This window comes from Hemitrygon akajei, chromosome 14, assembly GCF_048418815.1.
Source record: "Hemitrygon akajei chromosome 14, sHemAka1.3, whole genome shotgun sequence".
Classification (NCBI taxonomy): Eukaryota; Metazoa; Chordata; class Chondrichthyes; order Myliobatiformes; family Dasyatidae; genus Hemitrygon; species Hemitrygon akajei.
This window is the reverse complement of record NC_133137.1, coordinates 83,717,039-83,741,293: the sequence shown is the minus strand read 5'-3', so window position 1 is coordinate 83,741,293 and position 24,255 is coordinate 83,717,039. Positions and strand designations below refer to the sequence as shown.

Genomic DNA, 24,255 nt, shown 5'->3' with positions numbered 1-24,255 from the left:
CGCTGTGCAGTCTCCCCTCTCTTTAACTCAAGTAGTAAAAAAAAACTCCCTATGCTCCGAAAAAATCAGCTGTTCACTCGCAGCCTTCTTGCTCTGAATTAAAAACCGTTGAAGATTCCTTGCCTTTTTAAAGCTTCGCGCTCTAGTGGCTGACGTCACGCACCTGCACAGTCTCGCCTCTCATTTACCCGAGTAGTAAAAAAAAACTCCACTTGCTCCAAAAAATCAGCCATTCATTCGCAGCATTCTTGCTCTGAATATGCTGGTGTAGAACTGGTGTAGGGCATGGCTAATAGCTCCAAGTAATCCATCTTATGAAAAGCTACCCCAGACAATTTATTATGTTTTGGTAAAAACTTCAAAGCAAAACTCATATTTATTGCTACAGACCTTAAGACCATTTCTGTAATAGCGTTTCATGAGATTTTTGTTTTCCAATATGACATCTTTTTACCATGAAAATATCAGGACAAACAAAAATTTTACTAATGAACGTATAACCACACCTAATGCAGAATTATCACAAGGTAATATAAAATTAGAAAATCTGGGCATGCAAAATCAAGATGTAAAAATTAATTAGAATGCTTGACTAATGGGGCTGCTGAGAAGTGAAGTGAATCAACGCAGTGCATTAGTGCTCTCGTTTAAACCAGAATATTAACTTTTCCCGACACAGCAAGATCCTCATTTCAGTCTGACTACCAAGGTAGACAGCAGTTGGAAACCGGAAAAATAAACAAGAACTGAATACAACTGTGTTTCACTTAAAAACACTTCTTATATAGACTGACTCAGAGTGATGATACCACAAGAGCTCCAAAGCCTCACTTCAAAGTTTGTTTCAATGATCATTGATGCACTGGATACTGCCTTACTCCAGAAGTTAAAATATCTTATGCACGACTTCCCTACAAAAACCTTTAAAACATTTTCCAACTCAACAAGAATGATTCCTGTCTACTTCTCCCATTATATTAGGATCTGATTTTTATCATAAAACTACCTGAAACATTTAAACGGCTATATTGAGAGTTATTTTCCAAGAAAACTGGATTAATAACAGGCACGGAAGTTAAATAACTGGCATCACTCTTTGAAGAAGGTTGCATGGATGATAAAGAAAAATTATTTTGCCTATGATGTTGTTTTGATTAAACATGTTTTATTACAATGGTTACTTAAAAGAGATAACAAAGGTTGCTACCATTCTATGTATTTTACATTTGAAGCCTGTTACCTTGTATTGTGTTCTACAAAATTCAGAACCATGCATCTTCTAATTGATGATGGACCTTGGTACTTACAAAACTCAATGTTAAGAGCCAGATAGCCACATAAGCAACAAAGCCAAAACTGTCAATCACTACTTGGAATGCTGACATTTCCAATTAAGGGATTGTGTCACACAAATACTTTGCTTTTCTCCTGAGTAATCCATGAAGTTGATGGGGATACACAAGAAACAGAGTACAAAAAAGCCAGTGACAGAAAGCCAATAATTCTTGAAGCTAGAGAACATTTATATGTTCAATGACAACAAACAGAAGCACACAGAACTGAAAAAATGTAGTCTAGCTTCATGTGATCAACATGAGTTTATACATTTTTTCCAACATTAATTAAAATTCTTTTGCTTCAAAACCTACAAATATAAAAACTATTTTGGAACAACAGGAACATCTTAAAACATAGATTCATATCAACTGATAACTACTCTGAAAATAGTAATTATTAAAGTATGATGTGTGGATTCCAAAACATCATTCATATTTATTTATTATTCAGAATTAATTCTTGCATCTGACTGAACCAAACCATTGAAACAAAAACTCTTTTGTGACCTTCTCCTTTGTTTTTCCTGCTCAGCAGCAATTGGGATTGCCAGAAAGATCAACCCACTCAACAATGCTAATTCAATGTTCAGTAACAACATAGTCCACAGATTTAAAAATGAGTAAGTGAAGAATGCAAAAAAGGTGACAGCAACCCAGAGAGAGCACTCTACTGCTGAAGTGTATCATAACTTCAGTATCTGAAACTCATTATATTTAGAGCCGGTTTGAAAAATTGGAATACAGTGGATTCTGGTTAATTGGGACACATCAGGACCAGTACATTTTGGCCCAATTAAGTGGCTGCCCCAATTAGCTTAAGTTTCATGGAAATAGTTTAAAAAAGACAAACTACATTAAACTGAGTAACATATTATGTATTTAACTGAAATACAGAACAAATTGAACACTAATACAATTACTTAAATACGATAAAACTGTGTATTAGTTCATAATAGTTACAAGCAGTCCCCGAGTTACAGACAACTTGTACTTACGAACGGAGGAAGGAGAACGTCATCCGCCCTTTTAAGTCGGATCACGACGCTGTCCGCCATTTTAAGTAATTGCCGTTAACAGTGTGTTGAGTGTGTAACTTTGTTAAATATTTCTTAGCAAGATTCACCCTGACCCCCCCGCCCCTTTTCCAGTCAGCACCACCCCCACTTGTCCCACTTAACCTGTCTCAGTGCAGGTGGATTTTAGGACCCGGGGGAGCAGGTGACCTGCTGCCCGCGGCTGCTGCTGTATTTTTTTTAATTAAGTGCGATCATGAACAATAGCCAGATCAGAAATACTGATCAAGTCAACTAGATCCTAAAGAGAACTCTGATAGGCCAATCAGACAGTTCACTGCTGCTCAGCGATAGAACATAAAATCCGCAGTTTTCTGTTCCGTTGATGGAAAATAATCGCAATTGAAAATAAAGTGGAAATAATAAAGTGATTGGAAAGAGGTGAAACACCATCGGTCATTGGAAAAGCTTTAGGCTACAGTCGGTCAACGATTGGAACAACTTTAAAGGATACCGGTAAAGGATAAAGTAAGAATAATGAAGCATGTGAAAGGCCCTGCACCGATGAAAGCTACAATTATTACTAAGCAACAGAGTGGTTTAATTATTGAAATACATACATTTCTTAAGTGTTTTATATGCATAGAAAGGTAAAATATGTACTATATACTAATACAAACGTTTGACTAACTGACGCTAAATAATACCAGATGTACCTGTTCCGACTTATGTACAAATCTGACTTAAAGATGGACTCAGGAACAGAACTCATTCATAACCCGGGGACTGCCTGTACTGATGGAGAATTCAAACACTGCATGCTGCCATGTTCTTTTGATTGAGTGCAAATTAACAAAATCAATGCCGACACATAGTGCAGATAACTTTGCCTTCCTGCATGAAGTAGTGTCAAAAATCACTGCTTTTTATTCAGCATTGGTTAGCCCAAATGAATAGCATAATGCAAGCATACACTGTTGATGCTATTTAAAAATCGTTCACTGTGAGCACAGTGTAGTGTCTAACGACCACACAAGTGCACAAGTCTGACGCTAGTTGGAAATGTTTGGCAACAGTCTCCTGCTCAATTAAGTGGTATTGTGTACCAAATAAACAAAAGGAACTCTGGCTATTTTCTTGATTAGTTTGTTCTTTAAATGGTGTTCCAAATAAGTAGCTGGCCCGATTAACCGATGGCCCAATTAAATGGAATCCACTGTATTTTCCAATGCTATGCAATAACATTATGCAAAAATGAGCATGAGACATTATATTACCTTTTCAATTATTACTTACAACTGATCCTGAAGATAAAGCATGTAACTTTTACTTCTCTGGATAATACTGAATAAATCTTAGGTTTAATTTACTATCTCCTTCAGGATAATGCCATTTAGAAATAATAAAGAATTCTACAGTTCAATTGGGATACTATGCTATGAAATTTTTAGTTTTGATTCTAATTATAACAAAACTAAGGTAAATATTATATGATTTGACTGTATGATATCTCAAAACCTTAGAAAATAGACTGGTCTCAGTACTCGAATGATTAAAGCCAGTGATTTAAAAATGAAAGCTAACCCTGTAGATACAAATTTAGTGCTTCCTTACCTTGATTTTTCAAGTATAATTTTAAATATCAGAGGGTTTTTTTTATTAATAACCTCTACACAAATGCAAATACTTGTTAGCACAGGGTATTTGCCTTTTGGGATTTCAATAACTACATTCTGATTTTTGATAAATATCTACCAAAACAAGTAAGTGAATAATAATTGTTGCAGTCGAAATTAAAAGGGATCCAACAGGCAGACAGCTTGCCATGCTCTCCTCCAAAATATCAGGGCTCCAGTTCCTGAGTTTCCTTTAAGATTAGCTGGTTCACTTGAAAATTTATTATAATATGATTTAACATCTAATATAACTGAATTAGAAGTGCGTTTGGATTTTAATAGGAATAATATACAGTAGACCAAAAAATCTGATAGTTTGGAATCACCAATTCCCAACAATTGGAGTTTTAGGGTACTGTGCTGTTTGCTTTAGGGACATTCTTGTGGGAAGGAAATCTGCAGTTCTTGTTGTCCTGGAGTACATATTGGAGTGATGCTATAGTGGATCATTCAGAAATAGACAGTGCAAAAAACTACTCAAAAAACCAGTTCAATAAACTAGTTCTAATGGTTCAGAAGGAACACAAGACAAACATTTCACTCACTTTTTCACTGCCATCTACTGGAAAAACACTTAACTGCTTGTGATACATTTATATTCAAAGATTTATCTGTGTGTGAACACATTACACTTTTGGAATAACTACAAAACTTGTATGTTTTGTAAGATATTTTCTAAATGTTAAAAAAGCATATGATTAAAATCTTATAGTTTCAAAGTGGGTCTGATGCTTGTACAATCAAAATGACTAATTAGGATTCCAAATAAGATTCAAATTGTTAAAGTATAAAGATAGGCACTTCACTTTCATTACTTTTTAAGATATTAGAAAATTGAATTGCATCCCAAACTGGAATCAACAAGCAGGTACAACACTTACTTTTTTCTTTAACTTTGTCAAACAAAATCCCTATATTACAACCAATACTTCTCAAGGCAATATAATTTTTAAAAATCTTGTATGCCATCGCTTATAGCAATGTTTATTCCACATTTGGAAAATTTATTGCTAATTATTAGCCTGCTACTTTGGTTGAACAGACTTAGATTCTTATCTTCTCAAAGTGTTAACCTTTTCTTCATCTCACTGGAAGAAGACTGTCAACTTTGTTTGATTGTCACTGTCCTCACGTTATAATCTTTTGCTAGCTGTCATATAAAACCAAGCTCAGCCAATTAGTTTAATGGATTAAAAATTAGATTAAATTAAAACAAAGTCAATTTAGAGTATCAGGTTCATTGAAGTTGAAACATTCATACATTATTAAAATGCCTCAGCACAAATGGAGGAAAAAATCTGAATGCCATCTGCGAGATTCATTAATTGATAACATTGGTTTGTATGATACTATAATCACCAGACCAAACAGAAATCAGTTGTTGTTTCAAGACAAAGAGGAATAACAACACATAATGTACCTATAAATGGTTATTTTTTGAAATCATTAAGGATGTGATCACACGGGAATCTTTATTTTGATCACCTGGGTGATATTCTCAAGATCAGGATTTAATGGCACTCCTTAACCTCCCTTGTTGCAAACTTTTGAATGGCTGCAATCCTCATGGCAAAGCAGAGATCAGGCAGAGATTCCAAGGTTTTAACTGAATACATCAACAAGCTGGCAATATTTTTTGAAGCAATTTAGGGTAGAGTTGTAGGAAAGATTTTAAAGCCAAAGATGAACTTTATTTGTCATATGCACATTGAAATATGCATCGTTTGCATCAAATCAGCAAGTTTAGGCTGGGCAGCTCTCAAGTATCGCCATGCTTCTGGAGGCAACAGGAGCAAGCGGAGGAAGCCCACGCGGTCACAGGGAGAAAATCCAAATTCTCACAGTTGGTGCCGGGGATCAAACATCAGTCTTACAGCTGGCACTAACCACTATGCTACCATGTCAAAGGCTGTAAAACAAAAGGTGTGTCTAACTGCTGTTGTGCAGAACAGAAGAATGAAAATGTATGTATCACTCAATTTTCAGATGTTAGTTTAGAAGAATGCTCTTCAGGCACACCTCTCTACTTCTATCATAATCAACTTACAGTGGTGTTAGAAAGTTTATTTTTTCTGAAGTCCTGCCGAAGGGTGTCAGCCCAAAATGTCAACTGCACTTTTCTCCATAGATGCTGCCTGGTTTACTGAATTCCTCCAGCATTTTGCGTGTGTTACTTTAGAATTTTCTCTATTTCTGCATAAATATAACTTAAAATGTGATCAGATCTTCACACAAGTCCTAAAGCTACATAAAGAGAACCAAATTAAACAAATAACACAAAAAACATTACACTTTTGCATTTACTTATTGAGAAAACCAATCTAATATTACATGTACTTGTTGAAAAAAGGTGAACCTTTACTTTCAGTAGGTGGTGTGACCACCCTTGTACAGCAATTAACTTCAACCAAATGTTTCTGGTCACCGTTGATCAGTCCTGCACATTGGCTTGGAGGAATTTTAGGCCATTCCTCCTTACAAAGCTGCTTCAATTCTGGGACGTTGGTGGGCTTCCTTGAATGAACTGTTTGCTTCCGGCCCTTCTACAACACTTCTATACGATTAAGGTCAGGACTTTGACTCAGCCATTCCAAAATGTGATATTTTTTCTGCTTTAACCATTCTTTGGTAGACCGATTTATATGTTTAGGGTTGTTGTCCTAACCCTTTCTCTTGAGCTTTAGTTCACGGATACATACCCTAACATTTTCCTATAGAATTTTCTGCTACAATTCTAAATTCATAGTTTCCTCAATGATGGCAAGATGCCCTGGTCCTGAGGCAGCAAAGCAGGCCCAAACCACGACACTGCCACCACGTTTCACAGATGGGATGAGGTTCTTATACTGGAATGCAGTGTTTGCTTTTCACCAAACATAATGCTTCTCATTTATATAATCATATAACAATTACATCACGGAAACAGGCCATCTCGGCCCTTCTAGTTCGTGCCGACACTTACTCTCACCTAGTCCCACTGGCCCGCACTCAGCCCATAACCCTCCATTCCTTTCCTGTTCATATACCTATCCAATTTTACTTTAAATGACAATACCAAACCTGCATCTACCTCTTCTACTGGAAGCTCATTCCACACAGCTACAACTCTCTGAGTAAAGAAATTCCCCCTCGTGTTAGCCTTAAACTTTTACCCCCTAACTCTCAAATCATGTCCTCTTGTTTGAATCTCCCCTACTCTCAATGGAAAAAGCCTATCTACATCAACTCGATCTATCCCCCTCATTATTTTAAGTTCCTCTATCAAGTCCCCCCTCAACCTTCTACGCTCCAAAGAATAAAGACCTAACTTGTCAGCCTTGCCCTGTAACTTAGGTACTGAAATCCAGGTAACATTCTAGTAAATCTTCTCTGTACACTCTCTATTTTGTTGATATCTTTCCTATAATTCGGTGACCAGAACTGTACACAATACTCCAAATTCAGCTTTACCAATGCCTTGTACAATTTTAACATTACATCCCAACTCCTATACTCAATGCTCTGATTTATAAAGGACAGCATACCAAAAGCTTTCTTCACCAACCTATCCACATGAGATGCCACCTTCAGGGAACTATGCACCATTATTCCTAGATCACTTTATTCTACTGCATTCTTCAATGCCCTACTATTTACCATGTATGTCCTATTTGGATTATTCCTACCAAAATGTAGCACCTCACACTTATCAGCATTAAACTCCATCTGCCATCGTTCAGCCCAGTCTTCTAACTGGCCTAAATCTCTCTGCAAGCTTTGAAAACCTACTTCATTATCCACAACGCCACCTACCTTAGTATCAGCTGCATACTTACTAATCCAATTAACCACCCCATCATCCAGATCATTAATGTACATGACAAACAACACTGGACCCAATACAGATCCCCGAGGCACACCACTAGTCACCAGCCTCCAACCTGACAAACAGTTATCCACCACTACTCTCTGGCATCTCCCATCTAGCCACTGTTGAATCCATTTTACTATTTCAATATTAATACCTAACGATTGAACCTTCCTAACTAACCTTCCGTGCGGAACCTTGTCAAAGGCCTTACTGAAGTCCATATAGACAACATCCACTGCTTTACCCTCATCAACTTTCCTCGTAATCTCTTCAAAAAATTCAATAAGATTTGTCAAACATGGCCTTCCACACACAAATCCATGCTGACTATTCCTAATCAGACCCTGTCTATCCAGATAATTACATATACCATCTCTAAGAATATTCTCCATTAATTTACCCACCACTGACGTCAAACTGACCGGCTGATAATTGCTAGGTTTACTCTTAGAACCCTTTTTAAACAATGGAACCACATGAGCAATACGCCAATCCTCCGGCACCAGCCCCGTTTCTAATGACATTTGAAATATTTCTGTCAGAGCCCCTGCTATTTTTACACCAACTTCCCTCAAGGTCCTAGAGAATATCCTGTCAGGACCCAGAGACTTATCCACTTTTATATTCCTTAAAAGCTCCAGTACTTCCTCCTCTTTAATTGTCACAGTTTCCATAACTTCCCTACTTGTTTCCCTTATTTTGGATTTATCCATCCACAGCACATTCTTCCAATAGCCTTCTGACTTATCCACATGGTCTTAAGCAAACTTTATAGCCATATAACAATTACAGCATGGAAACAGGCCATATTGGCCCTTCTAGTCCGTGTCAAATGCTTACACTCACCTAGTCCCACCGACCTACACTCAGCCCATAACCCTCCATTCCTTGCCTGTCCATATACCTATCCAATTTTGCTTTAAATGACAACACTGAACCTGCCTCTACCACTTCTACTGGAAGATCATTCCACACAGCTACCACTCTCTGAGTAAAGAAATTCCTCCTCGTGTTACCCCTAAACTTTTGCCCCCAACTCTCAACTCATGTCCTCTTGTTTGAATCTCCACTACTCTCAATGGAAAAAGCCTATCAACATCAACTCTATCTATCCCCCTCATAATTTTAAATACCTCTATCAAGTCCCCCCTCAACCTTCTACGCTCCAAAGAACAAAGAACTAATTTGTTCAACCTTTCTCTGTAACTTAGGTGCTGAAACCCAGCTAACATTCTAGTAGACAGGCAGCAATGTTCTTCTTGGAGAGGAGTGGCTTTCTCTTTGCAATCCTACCTTTGTTGTTTAGTGTTTGCCTGATGGTAAACTCATGAACCACTGACAATAGCCAATACAAGTTAGGCCTGTAGCTTCTTAGATATTACCCTGGGGAGTTCTTTATGACTGTTACGTCTGTGCTCCCCCCCCCCCCTCCTTTTTGAGAATCACAAGATCGTTATTAAGTCAGGTCAGGAGACCCAGGAAATGAGAGACAGACGTTTAAAATGTCCTGGCCCCAGCGATACAAAGCTACGAAACAGGTCATTGTCTTTTGGAGACGGAATTGTATATTGAATACTGTACGATTCATCGAAGCCCCCAGGCAATGAACAGAGGGGGGCTGGTGGAGGGATTGCATCATCCCAACCTGATTGACATCTGAGACCCTGTGAGTCAGGATAAAAGAGGGTCTGGGGAACAGCCCCTTCAGACGCACCAGAAGAAATGCTAGAACTCCTGTAACAGCATAATAGCGAAAGCCGGTGGAAAAGCTCAAATGCGTCCCTTTCCCTTTGCCTCGGAATTGGTGGGCTTTTACCACGGAAGCACGGCTTTAGCTAACAACAAAGGGGAAATCAGCCCCCAGCGACTCTCGAAGGATTGACATCATAAAAGGAATGGGCAAGTTAAACCTCTGTCTTTCTCTCCAACCAAAAGCCGCAGCTTGAATGAACTAAAGTGACTTTTATATTTCCATCGGACAATACATTATCCCCTAGACAATGATAGAGCTATTTCTTCTTCTTATTATTATACCCGCGCTTTTAGATTTAGTATTGACGACGTATATGATATGTATATTTGATTTGATATTATTTTTGTGTATTTTTATCAATAAATGCCATTAAAAATAGTACCATCAGACTTCAACGGACCTCTCTATCTTTGCTGGTAAGTGACCCAGTTACGGGGTACGTAACAATGACCTTCTGGAATATTACCGCCTTGCTCTTGGAGTGATTTTTGTTGGTCATCCATTCTTGGGGAGAGTAACAACGGTGTTGAATTTCCTCCATTTGTGGAGCCTAATCTCTTTAGAAATGGATTTGTATCCCTTTCCAGCCTGGTGAGAATCAATAACTTTTTTTTTGAGGTTCTCAGAAAACCTCAGAAGTTTTTGGCACACTTCCAAAAGCTTATGTGGTGAAGATCACATTTTGATAGTGAAGACCCAGGTTTATGTTCTTTAAATAGGACAAGGCCTCCCACACTCATACCTGATTGACATCCCATTGATTGAAACACCTGACTCTAATTTATCCTTTAAACAAACTAATAATCCCAGAGGATCACATACTTTTTCCAACAAATACATGAAATATTGAATCATTTTTCTCAATAAATAAATGAACAAGTATAATTTTGTTTTTTATTTAATAGGGAACACTATCTAGTTTTAGGACTTAAGTGAAGATCTGATCACATTTTAGGTCATATGTATGCAGAAATGGAGAAAATTCTAAAGGGTTCATAAACTTCTACCACCACTGTAGCTACTGAGTCCTGTTTTCAATAATTTATCAGAGTAAATTAACTTTGGAAGAAATATTGTAGCAATGAAACACTGACTGCCTATTGGAAAATACATAGAATTGGCAATTTCACTTCTAAATCTATAATTTATGTTTTTGATGTTATTATACAGAGTTCACACAGCTGGACTCTATGCACTCCATTTAGTTCTAGTTACAAAGCACTAGAGATGCATGTATCTTTCCAGTAGTGAGGCTCCAAGTGAGTTCTACAAGCACAACTATAGGGAGGTGTCCATTATGGCATCCTGCATGCTGAACAGTTTACTGGTCTTGAAAGGAATACCCAGCATAAACAGGGAATGTCCACAAGGTCGATCCCTTGTATCAGAGAGGACAGTTATCGAGACAAACAAGAACATCTCAGACTTCCAGCTTAAATGATAAACAGAAAGAGATGTCAATGGTTTCAGTAAAACTTTGTCAAAGGAACTAGAGGATATCATCATCATTGTATGCTGTGTCATATGATTGTTCTTGGCAAATTTTTCGACTGAAGTGGGTTGCCATTGAATTCTTCTGGGCAGTTTCTTTACAAGACGGTGACATCAGCCATTATCAATACTCTTCAGAGACTGTCTGGCATCACTGGTCACATAATCAGGACTTGTGATACACACCAGTTGCTCATATGACCATCCACCATCTGCTCCCATGGCTTCATGTGACCCTGATTGGGGGAGCTAAGCAGGTGCTACACCTTGCCCAAGGGTGACCTGCAGGCTTGTGGAGGGAAGCAGTGCCTGACACCTTGTTTACATTCTCCACATTTATATTCTCTAGAGGATATAGAGAAGCAAAAGCCAACCAACCAAAGAATGACAACAAAGCATATGGTCATACAACGATTATGCTGGGCAATAGTCCATCAAGTGGAAAGCAGAGGCAGAAATTCCAGAAACATTCAAGAAATGGATGTTCTGAGATAAGATTTCTATGGGTGGTTCAGCTGGTTGGCACAGAATAGCATCCCTTACCTTGATGACTATTTCTAAATATTTTCATCTCAACTCTAAATTTCTGAATTTATTTGCATTAATCTGGCTTGCTGTAGAGGGCTTCATGGATGTTTTCCATGAAGCCCTCAACTCCATGGAAAACATCCTGAAGTTCAGAGAATTCCCAGGAACTGTACAACATCAAATAAGGCAAACTGTCATACCAGCAATGAACTGAAATTAACAAGTCAACAGACTCTCAAAAACAGAGCAAGAAGCACTTAATAATCTCAGCAAGGACTAGAACATTGTAATACTGCCAGCATATAAAGGACGCATGACAGTCGTGTTAGACAAAGCTGACTGCATCAAAAAGTCCAAAGGGTTAGTCAGAGACACTACCACATATCGACCAATTGACAACAAACCACCCTCAAAACTGAACAGTCAGATCTATGCCAGTTGGAAGCCGCAAAGGAAATAACTGAACAGGAACATCTCAGAGTGAAGGCGGATTACATGAACAAACCAAAATTCCACGGACTACTGAAGGTCCACAAAGACGTCATTCCCACCAGAAATCCAAACTTACAAACTGGCAGAAGAACTATAAATACGACTGAAACATCTTGTTGTTTGTTCAGACTATTCAATAAACAACACATGACAGTTTCTACAGAAGCTGCAGAACATCCAGCTGGACAACGATGAATTAATGGTCTCGTTCAACATCATCTTGACCACAAATTGGTGAAAGAGAAGATACACGATCTACTTAAAAATCTGACAACAAACAACCCAGTCGATGAGACTCCAAAGTATATGCGAACTTCTGAACTTTTGCTTAAAAACATACTTCCAATTTAATGGACAATTCTATTAACAGCTAAAAGAAGCACCATGGGATCTCCGATATCTGAGTTCATCAAGGAAGGTGTCCTGCAAAAACTGGAGAGTATTACAAATTATCACACCAAAACTAAGGGTGCGCTATGTCAACAACAACTTTGTTATATTCAAATGAAATAAGATAAAAGAGGTGCAAAATTCATCTGGGAAACTACAAAACTCCTGGCATAAGCACAGAACAAAAAATAAAGAGAATTCTTAGACGTTTGGTTCTTAACGGAAGACTCTATTAACAAGCATATTGAACTAGATGCAATTCATGAACCTATGCATCTGCAGGATCAAGCCTGAAGGGCGAAGCATGGGCACCTGAGGAATCAATGCTCACAATGATGGATACAAGTCAGTGGTCATCACTCGGCTATCCAATTGGCTGGGACCCAGCAGAGACTAACAGCCAGCACAACAGCCAACCTATCAGAACAAGTTGGACCAATATAAATGAGGGCACTCAGCAGAAACAACACCAATTGTGGACTGATGATGTCACCTCAACTGGTGACGGAATTCCTGTGACCTATCTCCAGACCTAGTGAACGACTCTGCAAACAAGCAGCTAACCTGAACACGGAGATGGGTCTCGGTCCAAAACACTGACTGTATTCTTTTCTACAGATGCTGCCTGGCCTGCTGAGTTCTTCTAGTATTTTGTGTGTGTTGCTTGGACTTCCAGCATCTGCAGACTGTGACTTGTTTGTGATTGGAGCACCTTATCAAACACCTTTTTAAAATCAATATATCCATGAACTGCATTTCCTTATTATCCTCTCTGATAGGTTATCAGTCTAACTTCTAAAATGTCTCCCCATCATAATGTTAAAGTCTCTTTCACTGTTTCATCAATCATATAACCAGAGTTTCCACTATTTGAATTTCAAAGGCATGCACTTGAATGCAGGGCAGGCATACAAACCAAACTTACTAGCCTTTTTCCAATTTCAGTTGGTGTTAAGTAAATTCACATTAAATGAAGACTGATTTTGAACCTGGATCTCACAGCTAGGGTTAATATTCTTGAGTTCTCCAGGCGAAAAGACTTTTGTAGGCAGAAGAGTATAGTGGGAACTTAGCTGCTGTGAAATGGTGAATTCCTCATTTACCCAAATAGACATCCAGACTAATCACTGTGTTACGAGTTAAAGTGATGTCAGGAACCTGGCTTCTACATGCACTGAGACTATCAAATTCATCCAAGTTCTCCAAACTGCCATTAGCCCTTGTATGTATTGAATAACCAATTACTGATATAATTCCCAGAGTCTGGAGTCAGTTTAGGTTGGACTTAAAATCAATAACTGCTAAGTGTTTAATTATTACCACATCTTGATAATTATTGCATTTACAGAATAGAGAGTAAATAATTTAAACATTCACAAAAATAATGAGTGCCAATAAAAAGTTAGCTGCAAAGCTCTACCTTTATTAGTTCTTTTGGCTGCTGTGCAAGTTCATTAAATGAAGACCATGGGAAGAAGGGAGGCAGAGGGGGCACCAGAGAGAGGTGACAGGCAGGCGAGAAGAAAAGTAGTTAGAGGGAATCCCAAGGGAGGGCAAGGGGTAAAGGTGGGAGGGGAGAAAGGGGGGAAGTGGGGGTAAGGGGTGGCAGGGGTGTGGAAGGGGTGGCAGGAGGTGGAGAGGTGGAAGGGGAGGGGGTGAAGGGGGAGGAAGGTGGGGGCTTTGGTAGGGGTGGCAGGGGGGAAAGGGGGAAGGGGAGGAAGGGGGGGGGAGTGGGAAGGTGGTGTCCCAGATGGAATACAAGGTTTGATTCCTCCAACCCGAGTGCTCTCATTGAGGGAAAAACTGGAGAGTATTACAAATTATCACACCAAAACTAAGGGTGCGCTATGTCAATAACAACTTTGTCATACTCAAACGAATTAAGGTAAAAGAGGTGCAAAACTCATCTGGGAAACTACAAAAGTCCTGGCAGAAGCACAAAACAAGAAATGAAGGAAGCCATGAACTGATACATAGGAATGGGAGTGGAGATTGCAATTAAAATGCTTGTTGCAAAATTTCCTGGTGGCCAACCATTTTAATTCGAATCCCCACTCCCATTCCAATATGTTGGTTCACGGTGTCCTCTACTGCAACGATAAGGCCACTCTCAAGTTGGAGAAGCAACATCTCATGTTCCTTCTGGGTAACCTCCGACCTAATGGTACGAACATCAATTTCTCTAATTTTCTATATTTACTCCCTCCCCTTTCCCTCTTCTTCAATTCCCCACTCTAGTTGACCCTCTTAGCTCTTCTTTTTCTCATCTGCCTAACCCCCCCCCCCCCCCCCCGTGCCCCACCTCCTCCCTTTCTTCCATGGTCCACTCTCCTCTTCTAATCAGATTCCTCTCTTCAGGCCTTTACCTTTTCCACCTATCACCTCCCAGCTTCTCATTTCATCTCTCCTCTCCCACACACCTTGCTTCACCTATCACCTTTTAACTTGTACTCCTCAACTCCCACCTTCTTATTCTTTTTTTTAATCCCTTTCTTTCCAATCCTGATGAGGGTCTTGGGCCAAAACGATGACTGATTATTCCTTTCCATCCTGCCTGACCTGCTGAGTTCCTCCTCTATTCTTGTATGTGCTCTCATTAGAGATTCTCCACTAGTGGAAACATCTTGGCAGCCACTGTGGAAGAACAATGCAAAGTACTGATGTAACTTATCCACAATTCCTTTGTTATCAATTCTGCTGTCTTGCTCTTTCAGTCTTACAGTTACTTTAGCTATCCTTTTCCTTTTTATATATTCATAAAAATCCTTGCTATTTGTCTTGATATTAGCAGTTGCATCTCACAATCAATTTTCTTCTTCCTTCATAACTGTTTACTTTGTTTGTTCTAGTCTTGGATTTAGTATTTCCCTTGATCTCCTTTGATAATATTGGTTCCTATTTCTCCTGAGATGCCTCGTTCTAAATGGAATAAATTTCCACTGAACACCATGAACTAATTGTTTAAATGTTTGTCATTGCTCATCCACCAACTTACCTCATAGCCAGTTTGCCCAATCCACCAGAGAATTCCTTACTTTTAAAATTGCCCTTACACAAATTGAAGATATTGATAATGAACACAGGGCACTTATTCTCAAACTGTATCTGCCACATTGCAATCAATACTCCCACGGAATCGTTAATCATATCTTTTGCTAAATCTACTTGTTATACAGATTCAAACCTCAAACAGCTTCAGACTCATTTACACTAGGAAATGATCCCTAAAACATGCCATAAATTTCTCTTCCATGGTATCTGTCCCAGTCTGGTTCATCTAATCAAATGCAAATTAAAATCATCCATGATAACTGCAGTTCCTTTCTTACACAATATTGCTTTGTCCATTTTGTTTCATCTTATTGTGAAGCAGCACGTTGGAATTACAGGCTGTCTGCTTTACCCTGCTATTCAATATTTTCACCCACACAGATTCCACATCATTACCTTGTACATTGATAATTGCTACACAGTAAGCCTGATTTCTTTCTTGATAAACAAATCTTCTCCACACTCCCTTAGCCTTTACCAAGCAAACAAAAATCACAAACCGCTGGAAGAACTCAGTGGGTAAGAACTATCTGTCTGTAGGGGCTAAAGGATAACCATTACTTCAAGGAGAGATCCTGCATAATGATGATATGACCCAAAAGGTCGGCCAAACATTTGCAGTTTACATTTGTGCTCCAGATTCCAGCATCTGCTGTCTCTTGCATCTCAACTCCTTTTTGCCTCTTAGAAACATAGAAAATAGGTGCAGGAGTAGGCCATTCGGCCCTTTGAGCCTGCACCACCATTCAGTATGATCATGGCTGATCATCCAACTCAGAACCCTGTACCAGCTTTCTCTCCATACCCCCTGATCCCTTTAGCCACAAGGGCCATATATAACGCTCTTAAATATAGCCAATGAACCGGCCTCAACTGTTTCCTGTGGCAGAGAATTCCACAGATTCACCACTCTCTGTGTGAAGAAGTTTTTCCTCATCTCGGTCCTAAAAGGCTTCCCCTTTATCCTTAAACTGTGACCCCTCCTTCTGGACTTCCCCAACATCGGAAACAATCTTCCTGCATCTAGCCTGTCCAATCCTTTTAGAATTTTATACGTTTCAATAAGATCCCCCCCCTCAATCTTCTAAATTTCAGAGAGTATAAGCCTAGTCGATCCAGTCTTTCTTCATACGAAAGTCCTGCCATCCCAGGAATCAATCTGGTGAACCTTCTCTGTACTCCCTCTATGGCAAGAATGTCTTTCCTCAGATTAAGGGACCAAAACTGCACACAATATTCTAGGTGTGGTCTCACCAAGGCCTTGTACAACTGCAGTAGAACCTCCCTGCTCCTGTACTCAAATCCTTTTGCTATGAATGCCAACATACCATTTGCCTTTTTCACCGCCTGCTGTACCTGCATGCCCACCTTCAATGACTGGTGTACAATGACACCCAGGTCTCGTTGCATCTCCCCTTTTTCTAATCGGCCACCGTTCAGATAATAATCTGTTTTCCTGTTCTTGCAACCAAAGTGGATAACCTCACATTTATCCACATTAAATTGCATCTGCCATGAATTTGCCCACTCACCTAACCTCTCCTTTTGGACCCTTCAATGACCTAGAATTTAAGCTCCCGTTTCTGATCATCCTGTAGTTAAAACATCTGTCTTGTAACAAACACAACATGCATTTAGATATAGAATTAAGCTTAAACTTTTTATACTTTTTTCTTACTTTCTGCTTATCTCTATCTTACCCATTTAGTTATATTTTGCCCTTTCCCATCATATTTTTGATTTTTGTTTTCCTCTTCATCTTGAACACTACTCTCTTATTTTGTTAATTTATTAAATTTCCCATGACCAGAGCCCCTCTAATTAGGTTAAAGCCATTTCTAGACCTCCATTTACTATCTCAATCTGCCTGGATAGCAAGCCAAGTTTTTTTTAAAACTGTATCTTGGTAACCTTGTCCCACTGGATCAGCTTCCTCCTTCGTGGTATTTGCTGCCAGTGTCCCATGAATCAGAAAATCATTTATCTCAAACTAATCCATGAGCCATGGTCACTCATTGTGTACAGGGTCGTTGCTATTTATTTCTTCACTGATTCCAATTTGCTGCTCTATTGTTCATCCCACAGATGGAAGAATAAAAGGAGATCCAACTCCACAGATTTCATCTGAACTGCCTTTAACCAATTTCCTAAAAGCAGAGTTCATAAACATGCAGGAATGCAAAAAAACTGACTTTATTTAAATGTTCTCTTCCAACAATACAATCACTCTGTTTAACGTTCAGTACCACATGGTACAGATCTGAAAAATTATGCCTAGAATGACCTTTACATTTACACATGAGCAACATTGCTCTAATCTTATTACTGATAATTTACTTGCAAGTTGTTGGATTTGGGCGTAAAACTGTTATTGATCTCACAGTTTAATCTTACTATGCTTCCTCGTATTTTTATATAATCATCTATACAAGTGTAGTTATTCAGGGAATTAGCCAGTAATTGTAGTACGGCTGATTCTGTAATTTTCCAGAAGTTTCTTAGTTTTTCCACACCTCTTGAATCTTGCTATTTTTAAAGTTAATTGTTATTATTGTCTTAAGTTTTCAGTCTGAGTTAATTTTTGTATAAGATGACCATGACTTCTTTGTTCTTTGCTCTTCTAACACTCAATGAACAGCTATAACCAACAGGTTTAATGTCTCATTCTTGATTTCCAAATTGCTGGATCACAAATTTCACTATGATCCAACAAAATATAGAAGTGCAGCCTGTTTAATGTTGAGGGTTATATTGGAACACTTACCTGGTGGAGGCAAATCTAGTTTACTACGTTTTAGCTCAGACATTGAATTCTGAAGCTGGTCTACAACAAAGTCATCTTCAAAGAAGAAATCCTTGGCCAGAGATTCCTGCAGAAACTCTATCAAATCTTCCATTGCTAATTTCATCATATGTTCTGTAAAACAAATAAGACTTCTCTTACAATTTTGAAGGGAATGGATTTTCCTGCCTTATCTGAAAGACTTACCGTTTTTTGTCTGACCACGCCAGCAAAGCATGTACTCTCATATGCAGGTGATTACTGGTTAGATCTGATTTCTATTTTTATCATACCTGTAATAAATGCCAAGCTTTTGTTTAGAAGCTCTTCTTTACAATATTACAGAAATCAAGATCTCCACATGGGAAAAGCACCACTATGAACATATCCCAACTTAATCTGAGGAAAAGATTACTCACAACAAAGATGACAAGGAGACAGGAATCCATTATCATTCATCTATCGTACTCAATCCTATTTTATAAGGATAAGAATTTTTAGATGTCCCACAGCTAAAAGTCACTTAAAAATCATCAAGCCATCATGACAACCCTGTTATTATTACACATTTCCAGAATTTGTCTCCCTCTCTGCTCCTCGATGTCCCTGTTACATAAAACAGAGTGGTCTGATGGTGGAATATAAAAAAACACCCAGTATTTTCATACACAAGAGTCTCTACACTTCACAGAGAATGGTGCGAAAGACAAAAAAAAATAGTAAGTGGCAGTTCAATGGGTGAAAATGCCTTGTTAACACAATATCAGAAGAGTGTGGCCATGGTAATCACTCTGTGTTACAACCGTGGTGTGCAGAAGCACAACATATCAAACCTTGAAGTGACTGGGCATGAACAAAGAACATACAAAAGAAATCAAAAAACACAGGATAAAATATTAATATTCCTTGTGCCAATGGGTCATGAGCATTTGCTCGAGACTGCCTTGATGCTGGGAGTGGCACAGGGTTGACTCGCGGGGTTTTTCAAGTGGACACCCTCCTTCCTTGGTGCCTTCATCGATTAGTCCACTACATCTCAAGAGGGTTCAACTATGACTTCTGGCGTTCCAGAGTCACCCCCCCCCCCCCCCCATTGCGTCCTCCCACTCTCTTGATGCTATCTTGGAACCCAGGAGAGGTCTTTTCACTTGATCCAAAGCCATTGACTGCTTCTTTCTGCTGCCTCTGAAGTGGCTCTGATGGTTTGCCATAGAGTCTGACTATGGATCCCTAGCTCCCTAGGTGGATGTGGCTACAAATCCCCTGCAACCCATTTCCACAGGACAAACTTTCATTTTCTAGCCCTGTCGCTGAGCTTCAGCTGCTAGATCTGCATAGCATAGCCTTTTGTGCTCATATGCTTCAGCCACCGAATCCTCCCATGGGACTGAGTTCCACAATGTAGATGAGCTGTACTGAAATGGACCAGAGAACCAATTCTGGCCTAATATTGCTGGTAGCAATTTCCAGTGGAAAGGTGAGTTGTTTTTTTATTGACACCCATCAGCATTTAGTCACGGGCCACGTTTATCTATCCTGTTTCTGGCTTAGGAGGGAGATTAGTTGGTCTTCTCCCTCCCTTCCAGATGAATGATGCTAGTATCAGAGCATTAGTCATTCTTGGGGTCAAGGAGTTGGTTGCTATCCTCTTGGTCTCATTTGCCATTGCCAGACTCTTCAAGATCTGATTGTGACACCACATGTATCTGCCTATGTGAGGTTGATTTTGTAGTTTGCCATGATATGTTTTAGGGCTGCCTGAATCGGTAACCCTGAAGCATATCCTGAGCTGGGTCCTGACCAAACCACTGGTGGAGGTTTTTTTGTGAGGGAAGCATATTATATTTAGCTCTAATGAGAAAGCCAAGTCTGTTTGTTTCCATCTCCCATGTTCTTCCAGCTGATTTTCCTCCTCTCTATGTTTTCCAACCATATCCATGACCCTTGCTTAGCTAAGGAGTCAGCCTTTGCAGTTCTGCCAGACTCTTCTTATAGCTAGACTTCTTCGACAACTATCTACCTTCACTCTGGAATTGTGGCCCTGTGCCAGGTGGGTCCACTTGCTGCCAGACCAAAGCCGGCCCTGCTCTGTTGGACCTGCCCCACAATGTCTCTTATGCCTAAGGGCAACTGTGCTTGCTGCACTGCATCAGCTGGGGTCCATTTCTGCCTAGTTGATAAGGTCCATGCAGTGTTACTGATGGTTTAGTCATGAGTGTCTTTGCGTATCATCAGTAGTTGCACTTTAGAACACATACATTCCTCTGTAAGGACAGTGAAAAGTAGTTCAAGGACTCCTTTATCATAGAGACTGATGTTACTGATACATCTTGGGACACCGAGCCACTTGTTTACAAACAACGTGATGGTTCACTCAAGAAGCTTCTTCACAGTTGTTGGTGGGACCTCATAAGCAGTGAGTGGCCACATCACCTGGGGTAGGAGCCCAAACTGTAAGCACCAGAACTTCAGTTTCCCAGGCAGTATGGTCTTGTTGATATTATCCAGGCCATTGGTGATGTGGTACTTTAGTTGCTGCACCCGCTCTTTGTCCATGAAGCTGGCGTTGTACCATCTACGCAGGCTTTTGACTGGCTGTTCAGACACTGTTGAAATTGGGCTATCACCAATGAAAAACTTTATGTCTTTCAGCATTCCTTTGACTATGGAGATGCTTTGTGACTTGTGGTATGATTTTCATTCCGGCCCACTTGATGCCTTCCTGCAGCTTTCCAAGTAGTCACTTGGTGCATGCTGCAGTAGTGGTCAGTGCTGTTATATCATCCATGTACACCCTAATAGGGGGAAGACGAAGTCCAGCACTTGTTCTTTCACTGCCTACCACCCATCTCGAAGCCTTGATAATGACCTCCATGGCCATTGTGAAGGCCAGGATGATATAATGCAACCTGCCATATTGCCTACTTCCAGTCTCTGCCATGTTGTGGTAAAATCTGCTGTTGTGAAACACAATTGCAGGACTTGAAAGTACAACTTTGCCAGCATTGTGATGGGCTCTGGTATCTGGAAGAAGTCAAATGCTTCCCAGAGGAGTGCACGGGGTACTGAGCCGAATGCATTGGTGAAGTCTACAAAGATCACACAGAGATTTCTTTTGTCCTTCCTAGCTGCTTGGATCTGGTGCCATATTGTACTTGCATGTCCCTAACACCCGGAGAAACCTGGAATTCCTACTTTCTGTACATATGTATCAATGTACTTGCTTCTCTCCAGATAGCTGGCCATCCTCTGTGCTATTACAGTGAAGAAGATTTTCCCCTCAACGTTTAGAAGGTAGACTGGTCAAAACTGACATGTTCTCTGCATCCTTTCTTTCAAAATCAGGATGCTGCCAGCCCTTCATCATGTTTTGGGTATTATTTGCCTCTGCTACACTACCCTCAATAAGCCTCCAGCGAAACTACAAGATATCTGGGTGCATTCTTATAAAGCCCAAGTGCTACTCCATTAGGCCTGGGAGCAGATGCTACTCTTGGCATCGTACTGCCTTTTCTACTTCCCTCCATTTTGGAGAGTCAGAATCCAGGTGGGGGCTGAATTGATGGAACTTTGGATGGAATGATCATATGTTCCTGCACTTTCAAGTCGGTGTGAATCTTTTCTAAGTGCTCTTCCAGTTCCTGTTTGGATGTTTTCAAAGTTCCTCTTTTTTCCAGTGTGAAGAGACCTTTAATGAACTTAAAAGGGTCTTTGTAGAGCCATATTCTTGTTTGTTCTTTCTTTCTTTCTGTGCAGCTTCCTTAGATTTTCAGCTCTTTGCAACTTAGTCAACCAGCTCTTGATGTCCACTTGAGGTCAGCTGAGGCACTTCCTCTCATTATCTGGGGCTTTCTTCCACTATTTCCTCTGCATAATGTAGCCTCTTGCACTCATATGCTTCAACCACTGAATCCTCCAACAGGACTATGAATTCCATGATGTAGAATACAGAACTTAACTTAGTGGTACTTCATTAGGTTCCTCCTGTACTTTATAAAATGGCCACTGAGTGCAAATCCATTGCTATGCATTGAACTAAAGTAAGACAAGGCTGGAGACACTAGCTTTATAATTTACATAGTTTTGTTCCTCAACTATTGAACTTATTTGAGGAGGAGGTTGGTTCTTACTGTTGATTAATTTCTGGTCTCAATGCCAGTTTCTTATAAAAGCTGACACATTACATTACTTGACTTTGTACTTTTCAACAGTGGAATATTCTTTGCTTAGCAGCTGTTAAGGCTTGTCCTGGCATTAGCAAAATTCTTTTGAAAAACAACCTAATCCAACGAAATCTCTCAAGGCACTTAACAGAATGATTATTAAATGAAGCACCAATCAAGCTGCTTCAAAAATTTGGAAGGTCAAGAAGTATCTGTGGGAGGAAAGGAATTGTCAACGTTTGGGTTGAAATCCTGCATCAGGACTCATTAAAATCCAGCTTATTAAATGAAAGTCACCAGGTCATGAAGATTTATGCGGAAAGCTAAAAATTGGGACAAACAAGTCTACTTTAGGATGTATGTTAAAAGAATCACAGAATATTAAGAGAGGCAAAGTTAAGCTATGCTCATGGTAGAAATCTACAAAATGTGCACTGTTAAAGAAGTTACTCATTCCCTGCGCTCACTAATGCTGTGCTTTCAGTCTTCTGAGTTTTCATTACAAACTGATGAATTGTGAACATACTGATTATTTTTTTAAAAAGTTAAAATTCGGAATAAGAGAAAAACTGACAAACTAATCTATAATTTCTATTTAACAACCTATTTGGCATGAAAATTAATTTGAGATGTGGAGCCAATTCCCTCACTGATTTGAAAAATCAAATTATTTACATAGAAATCAACAGCTTATAATATTTAAGCTTCTTGATGAACTTGTACATTTTATGCTCATTCAAATGTTAATGTGACAATTAAAGTGCAAGCAGCTTGTCTGAGCTTAATAGCTCCCTAACTGTCACATTGCAGTCTCACCCTATCAGATATGCTCTCTGTATTCCACCAATGCTCATCCTCCCCACCTCATTTGCTACCTAAAACTAACTTATTATTTTTTGTTATTTTCCTGTTCCAACAAAGGGTCTCAGACCATTTCTCTTTCCACAGATCTTGCCTGACCTGCTGAAAGGTTCCAGCTTTTTATTTTTATTTCAGATTTTCAGCATCTGCAGTTCTTTTCCTGTTCACTTATGGGTTACCATAAAAGATTATTGAACATATATATTTTTCTTTTTCACAATTGTTGTTCAACGAGCTATTTTCTGTTTTTATTTCAACCAAACACAGACTGTAGTAGTTCTTAATGCACTTAACAATGTTATTGCCCAGACTAATTCATTATTCCAAGTATACCTTCCAAAGATTTTATCAAAGATCTCTAACAACAAAATTGAGTTTTGCTAGCTTGTTAGATAGGATATTTTACAAAGAGTTAATTGTAGTTTACTGAAAACTTCTTCCTGTCAAATGGATAGCATATGGGCCAAAAATTACAAAGAATTCTGAACATTTCACCTAACCTCCCACTGAATCGTCAAAATGTCAGAAACCTTAGTTAGCAGCTTATTGGTCTAGTCCAATTAAGATATAAAATATATAAACAATTGCTCCTTCAAGGCTTTGGAAAATTAAAATATATACTACACTAATAGAGGATCAAGGTTCAAACCCTGGCCATTGCTGAATTTGTAAGTTTTATGTTTGCATGGGGCATTGCAATTGGCTTCATTAGACCATAATAAAGGTTTTACAAAGCACAGCAAAAGCATCTAGTTTCCAGTTGCTACATTCTAAAATTACTGCCACACACAAATAGACGATACTGTTATTTAAATAGTCAAATGACATTTTTAAGGCTAAAAAAGGGGGCTATGATTCCTTAGTATGG

General features: G+C 39.2%; 1 protein-coding gene across 13 annotated transcripts in view; it reads right to left on the bottom strand.

Moving 5' to 3' along the window:
* The window catches only part of usp6nl (USP6 N-terminal like), a 234,856-nt gene that overhangs the window by 10,607 nt on the left and 199,994 nt on the right, over positions 1-24,255 (bottom strand). For all 13 annotated transcript variants that reach the window (XM_073066490.1, XM_073066492.1, XM_073066496.1 and 10 more), the window contains one exon: positions 18,346-18,498. In XM_073066490.1, coding sequence (XP_072922591.1) covers positions 18,346-18,498 — 153 coding nt within the window. The remainder of the gene's footprint in view (positions 1-18,345; positions 18,499-24,255) is intronic.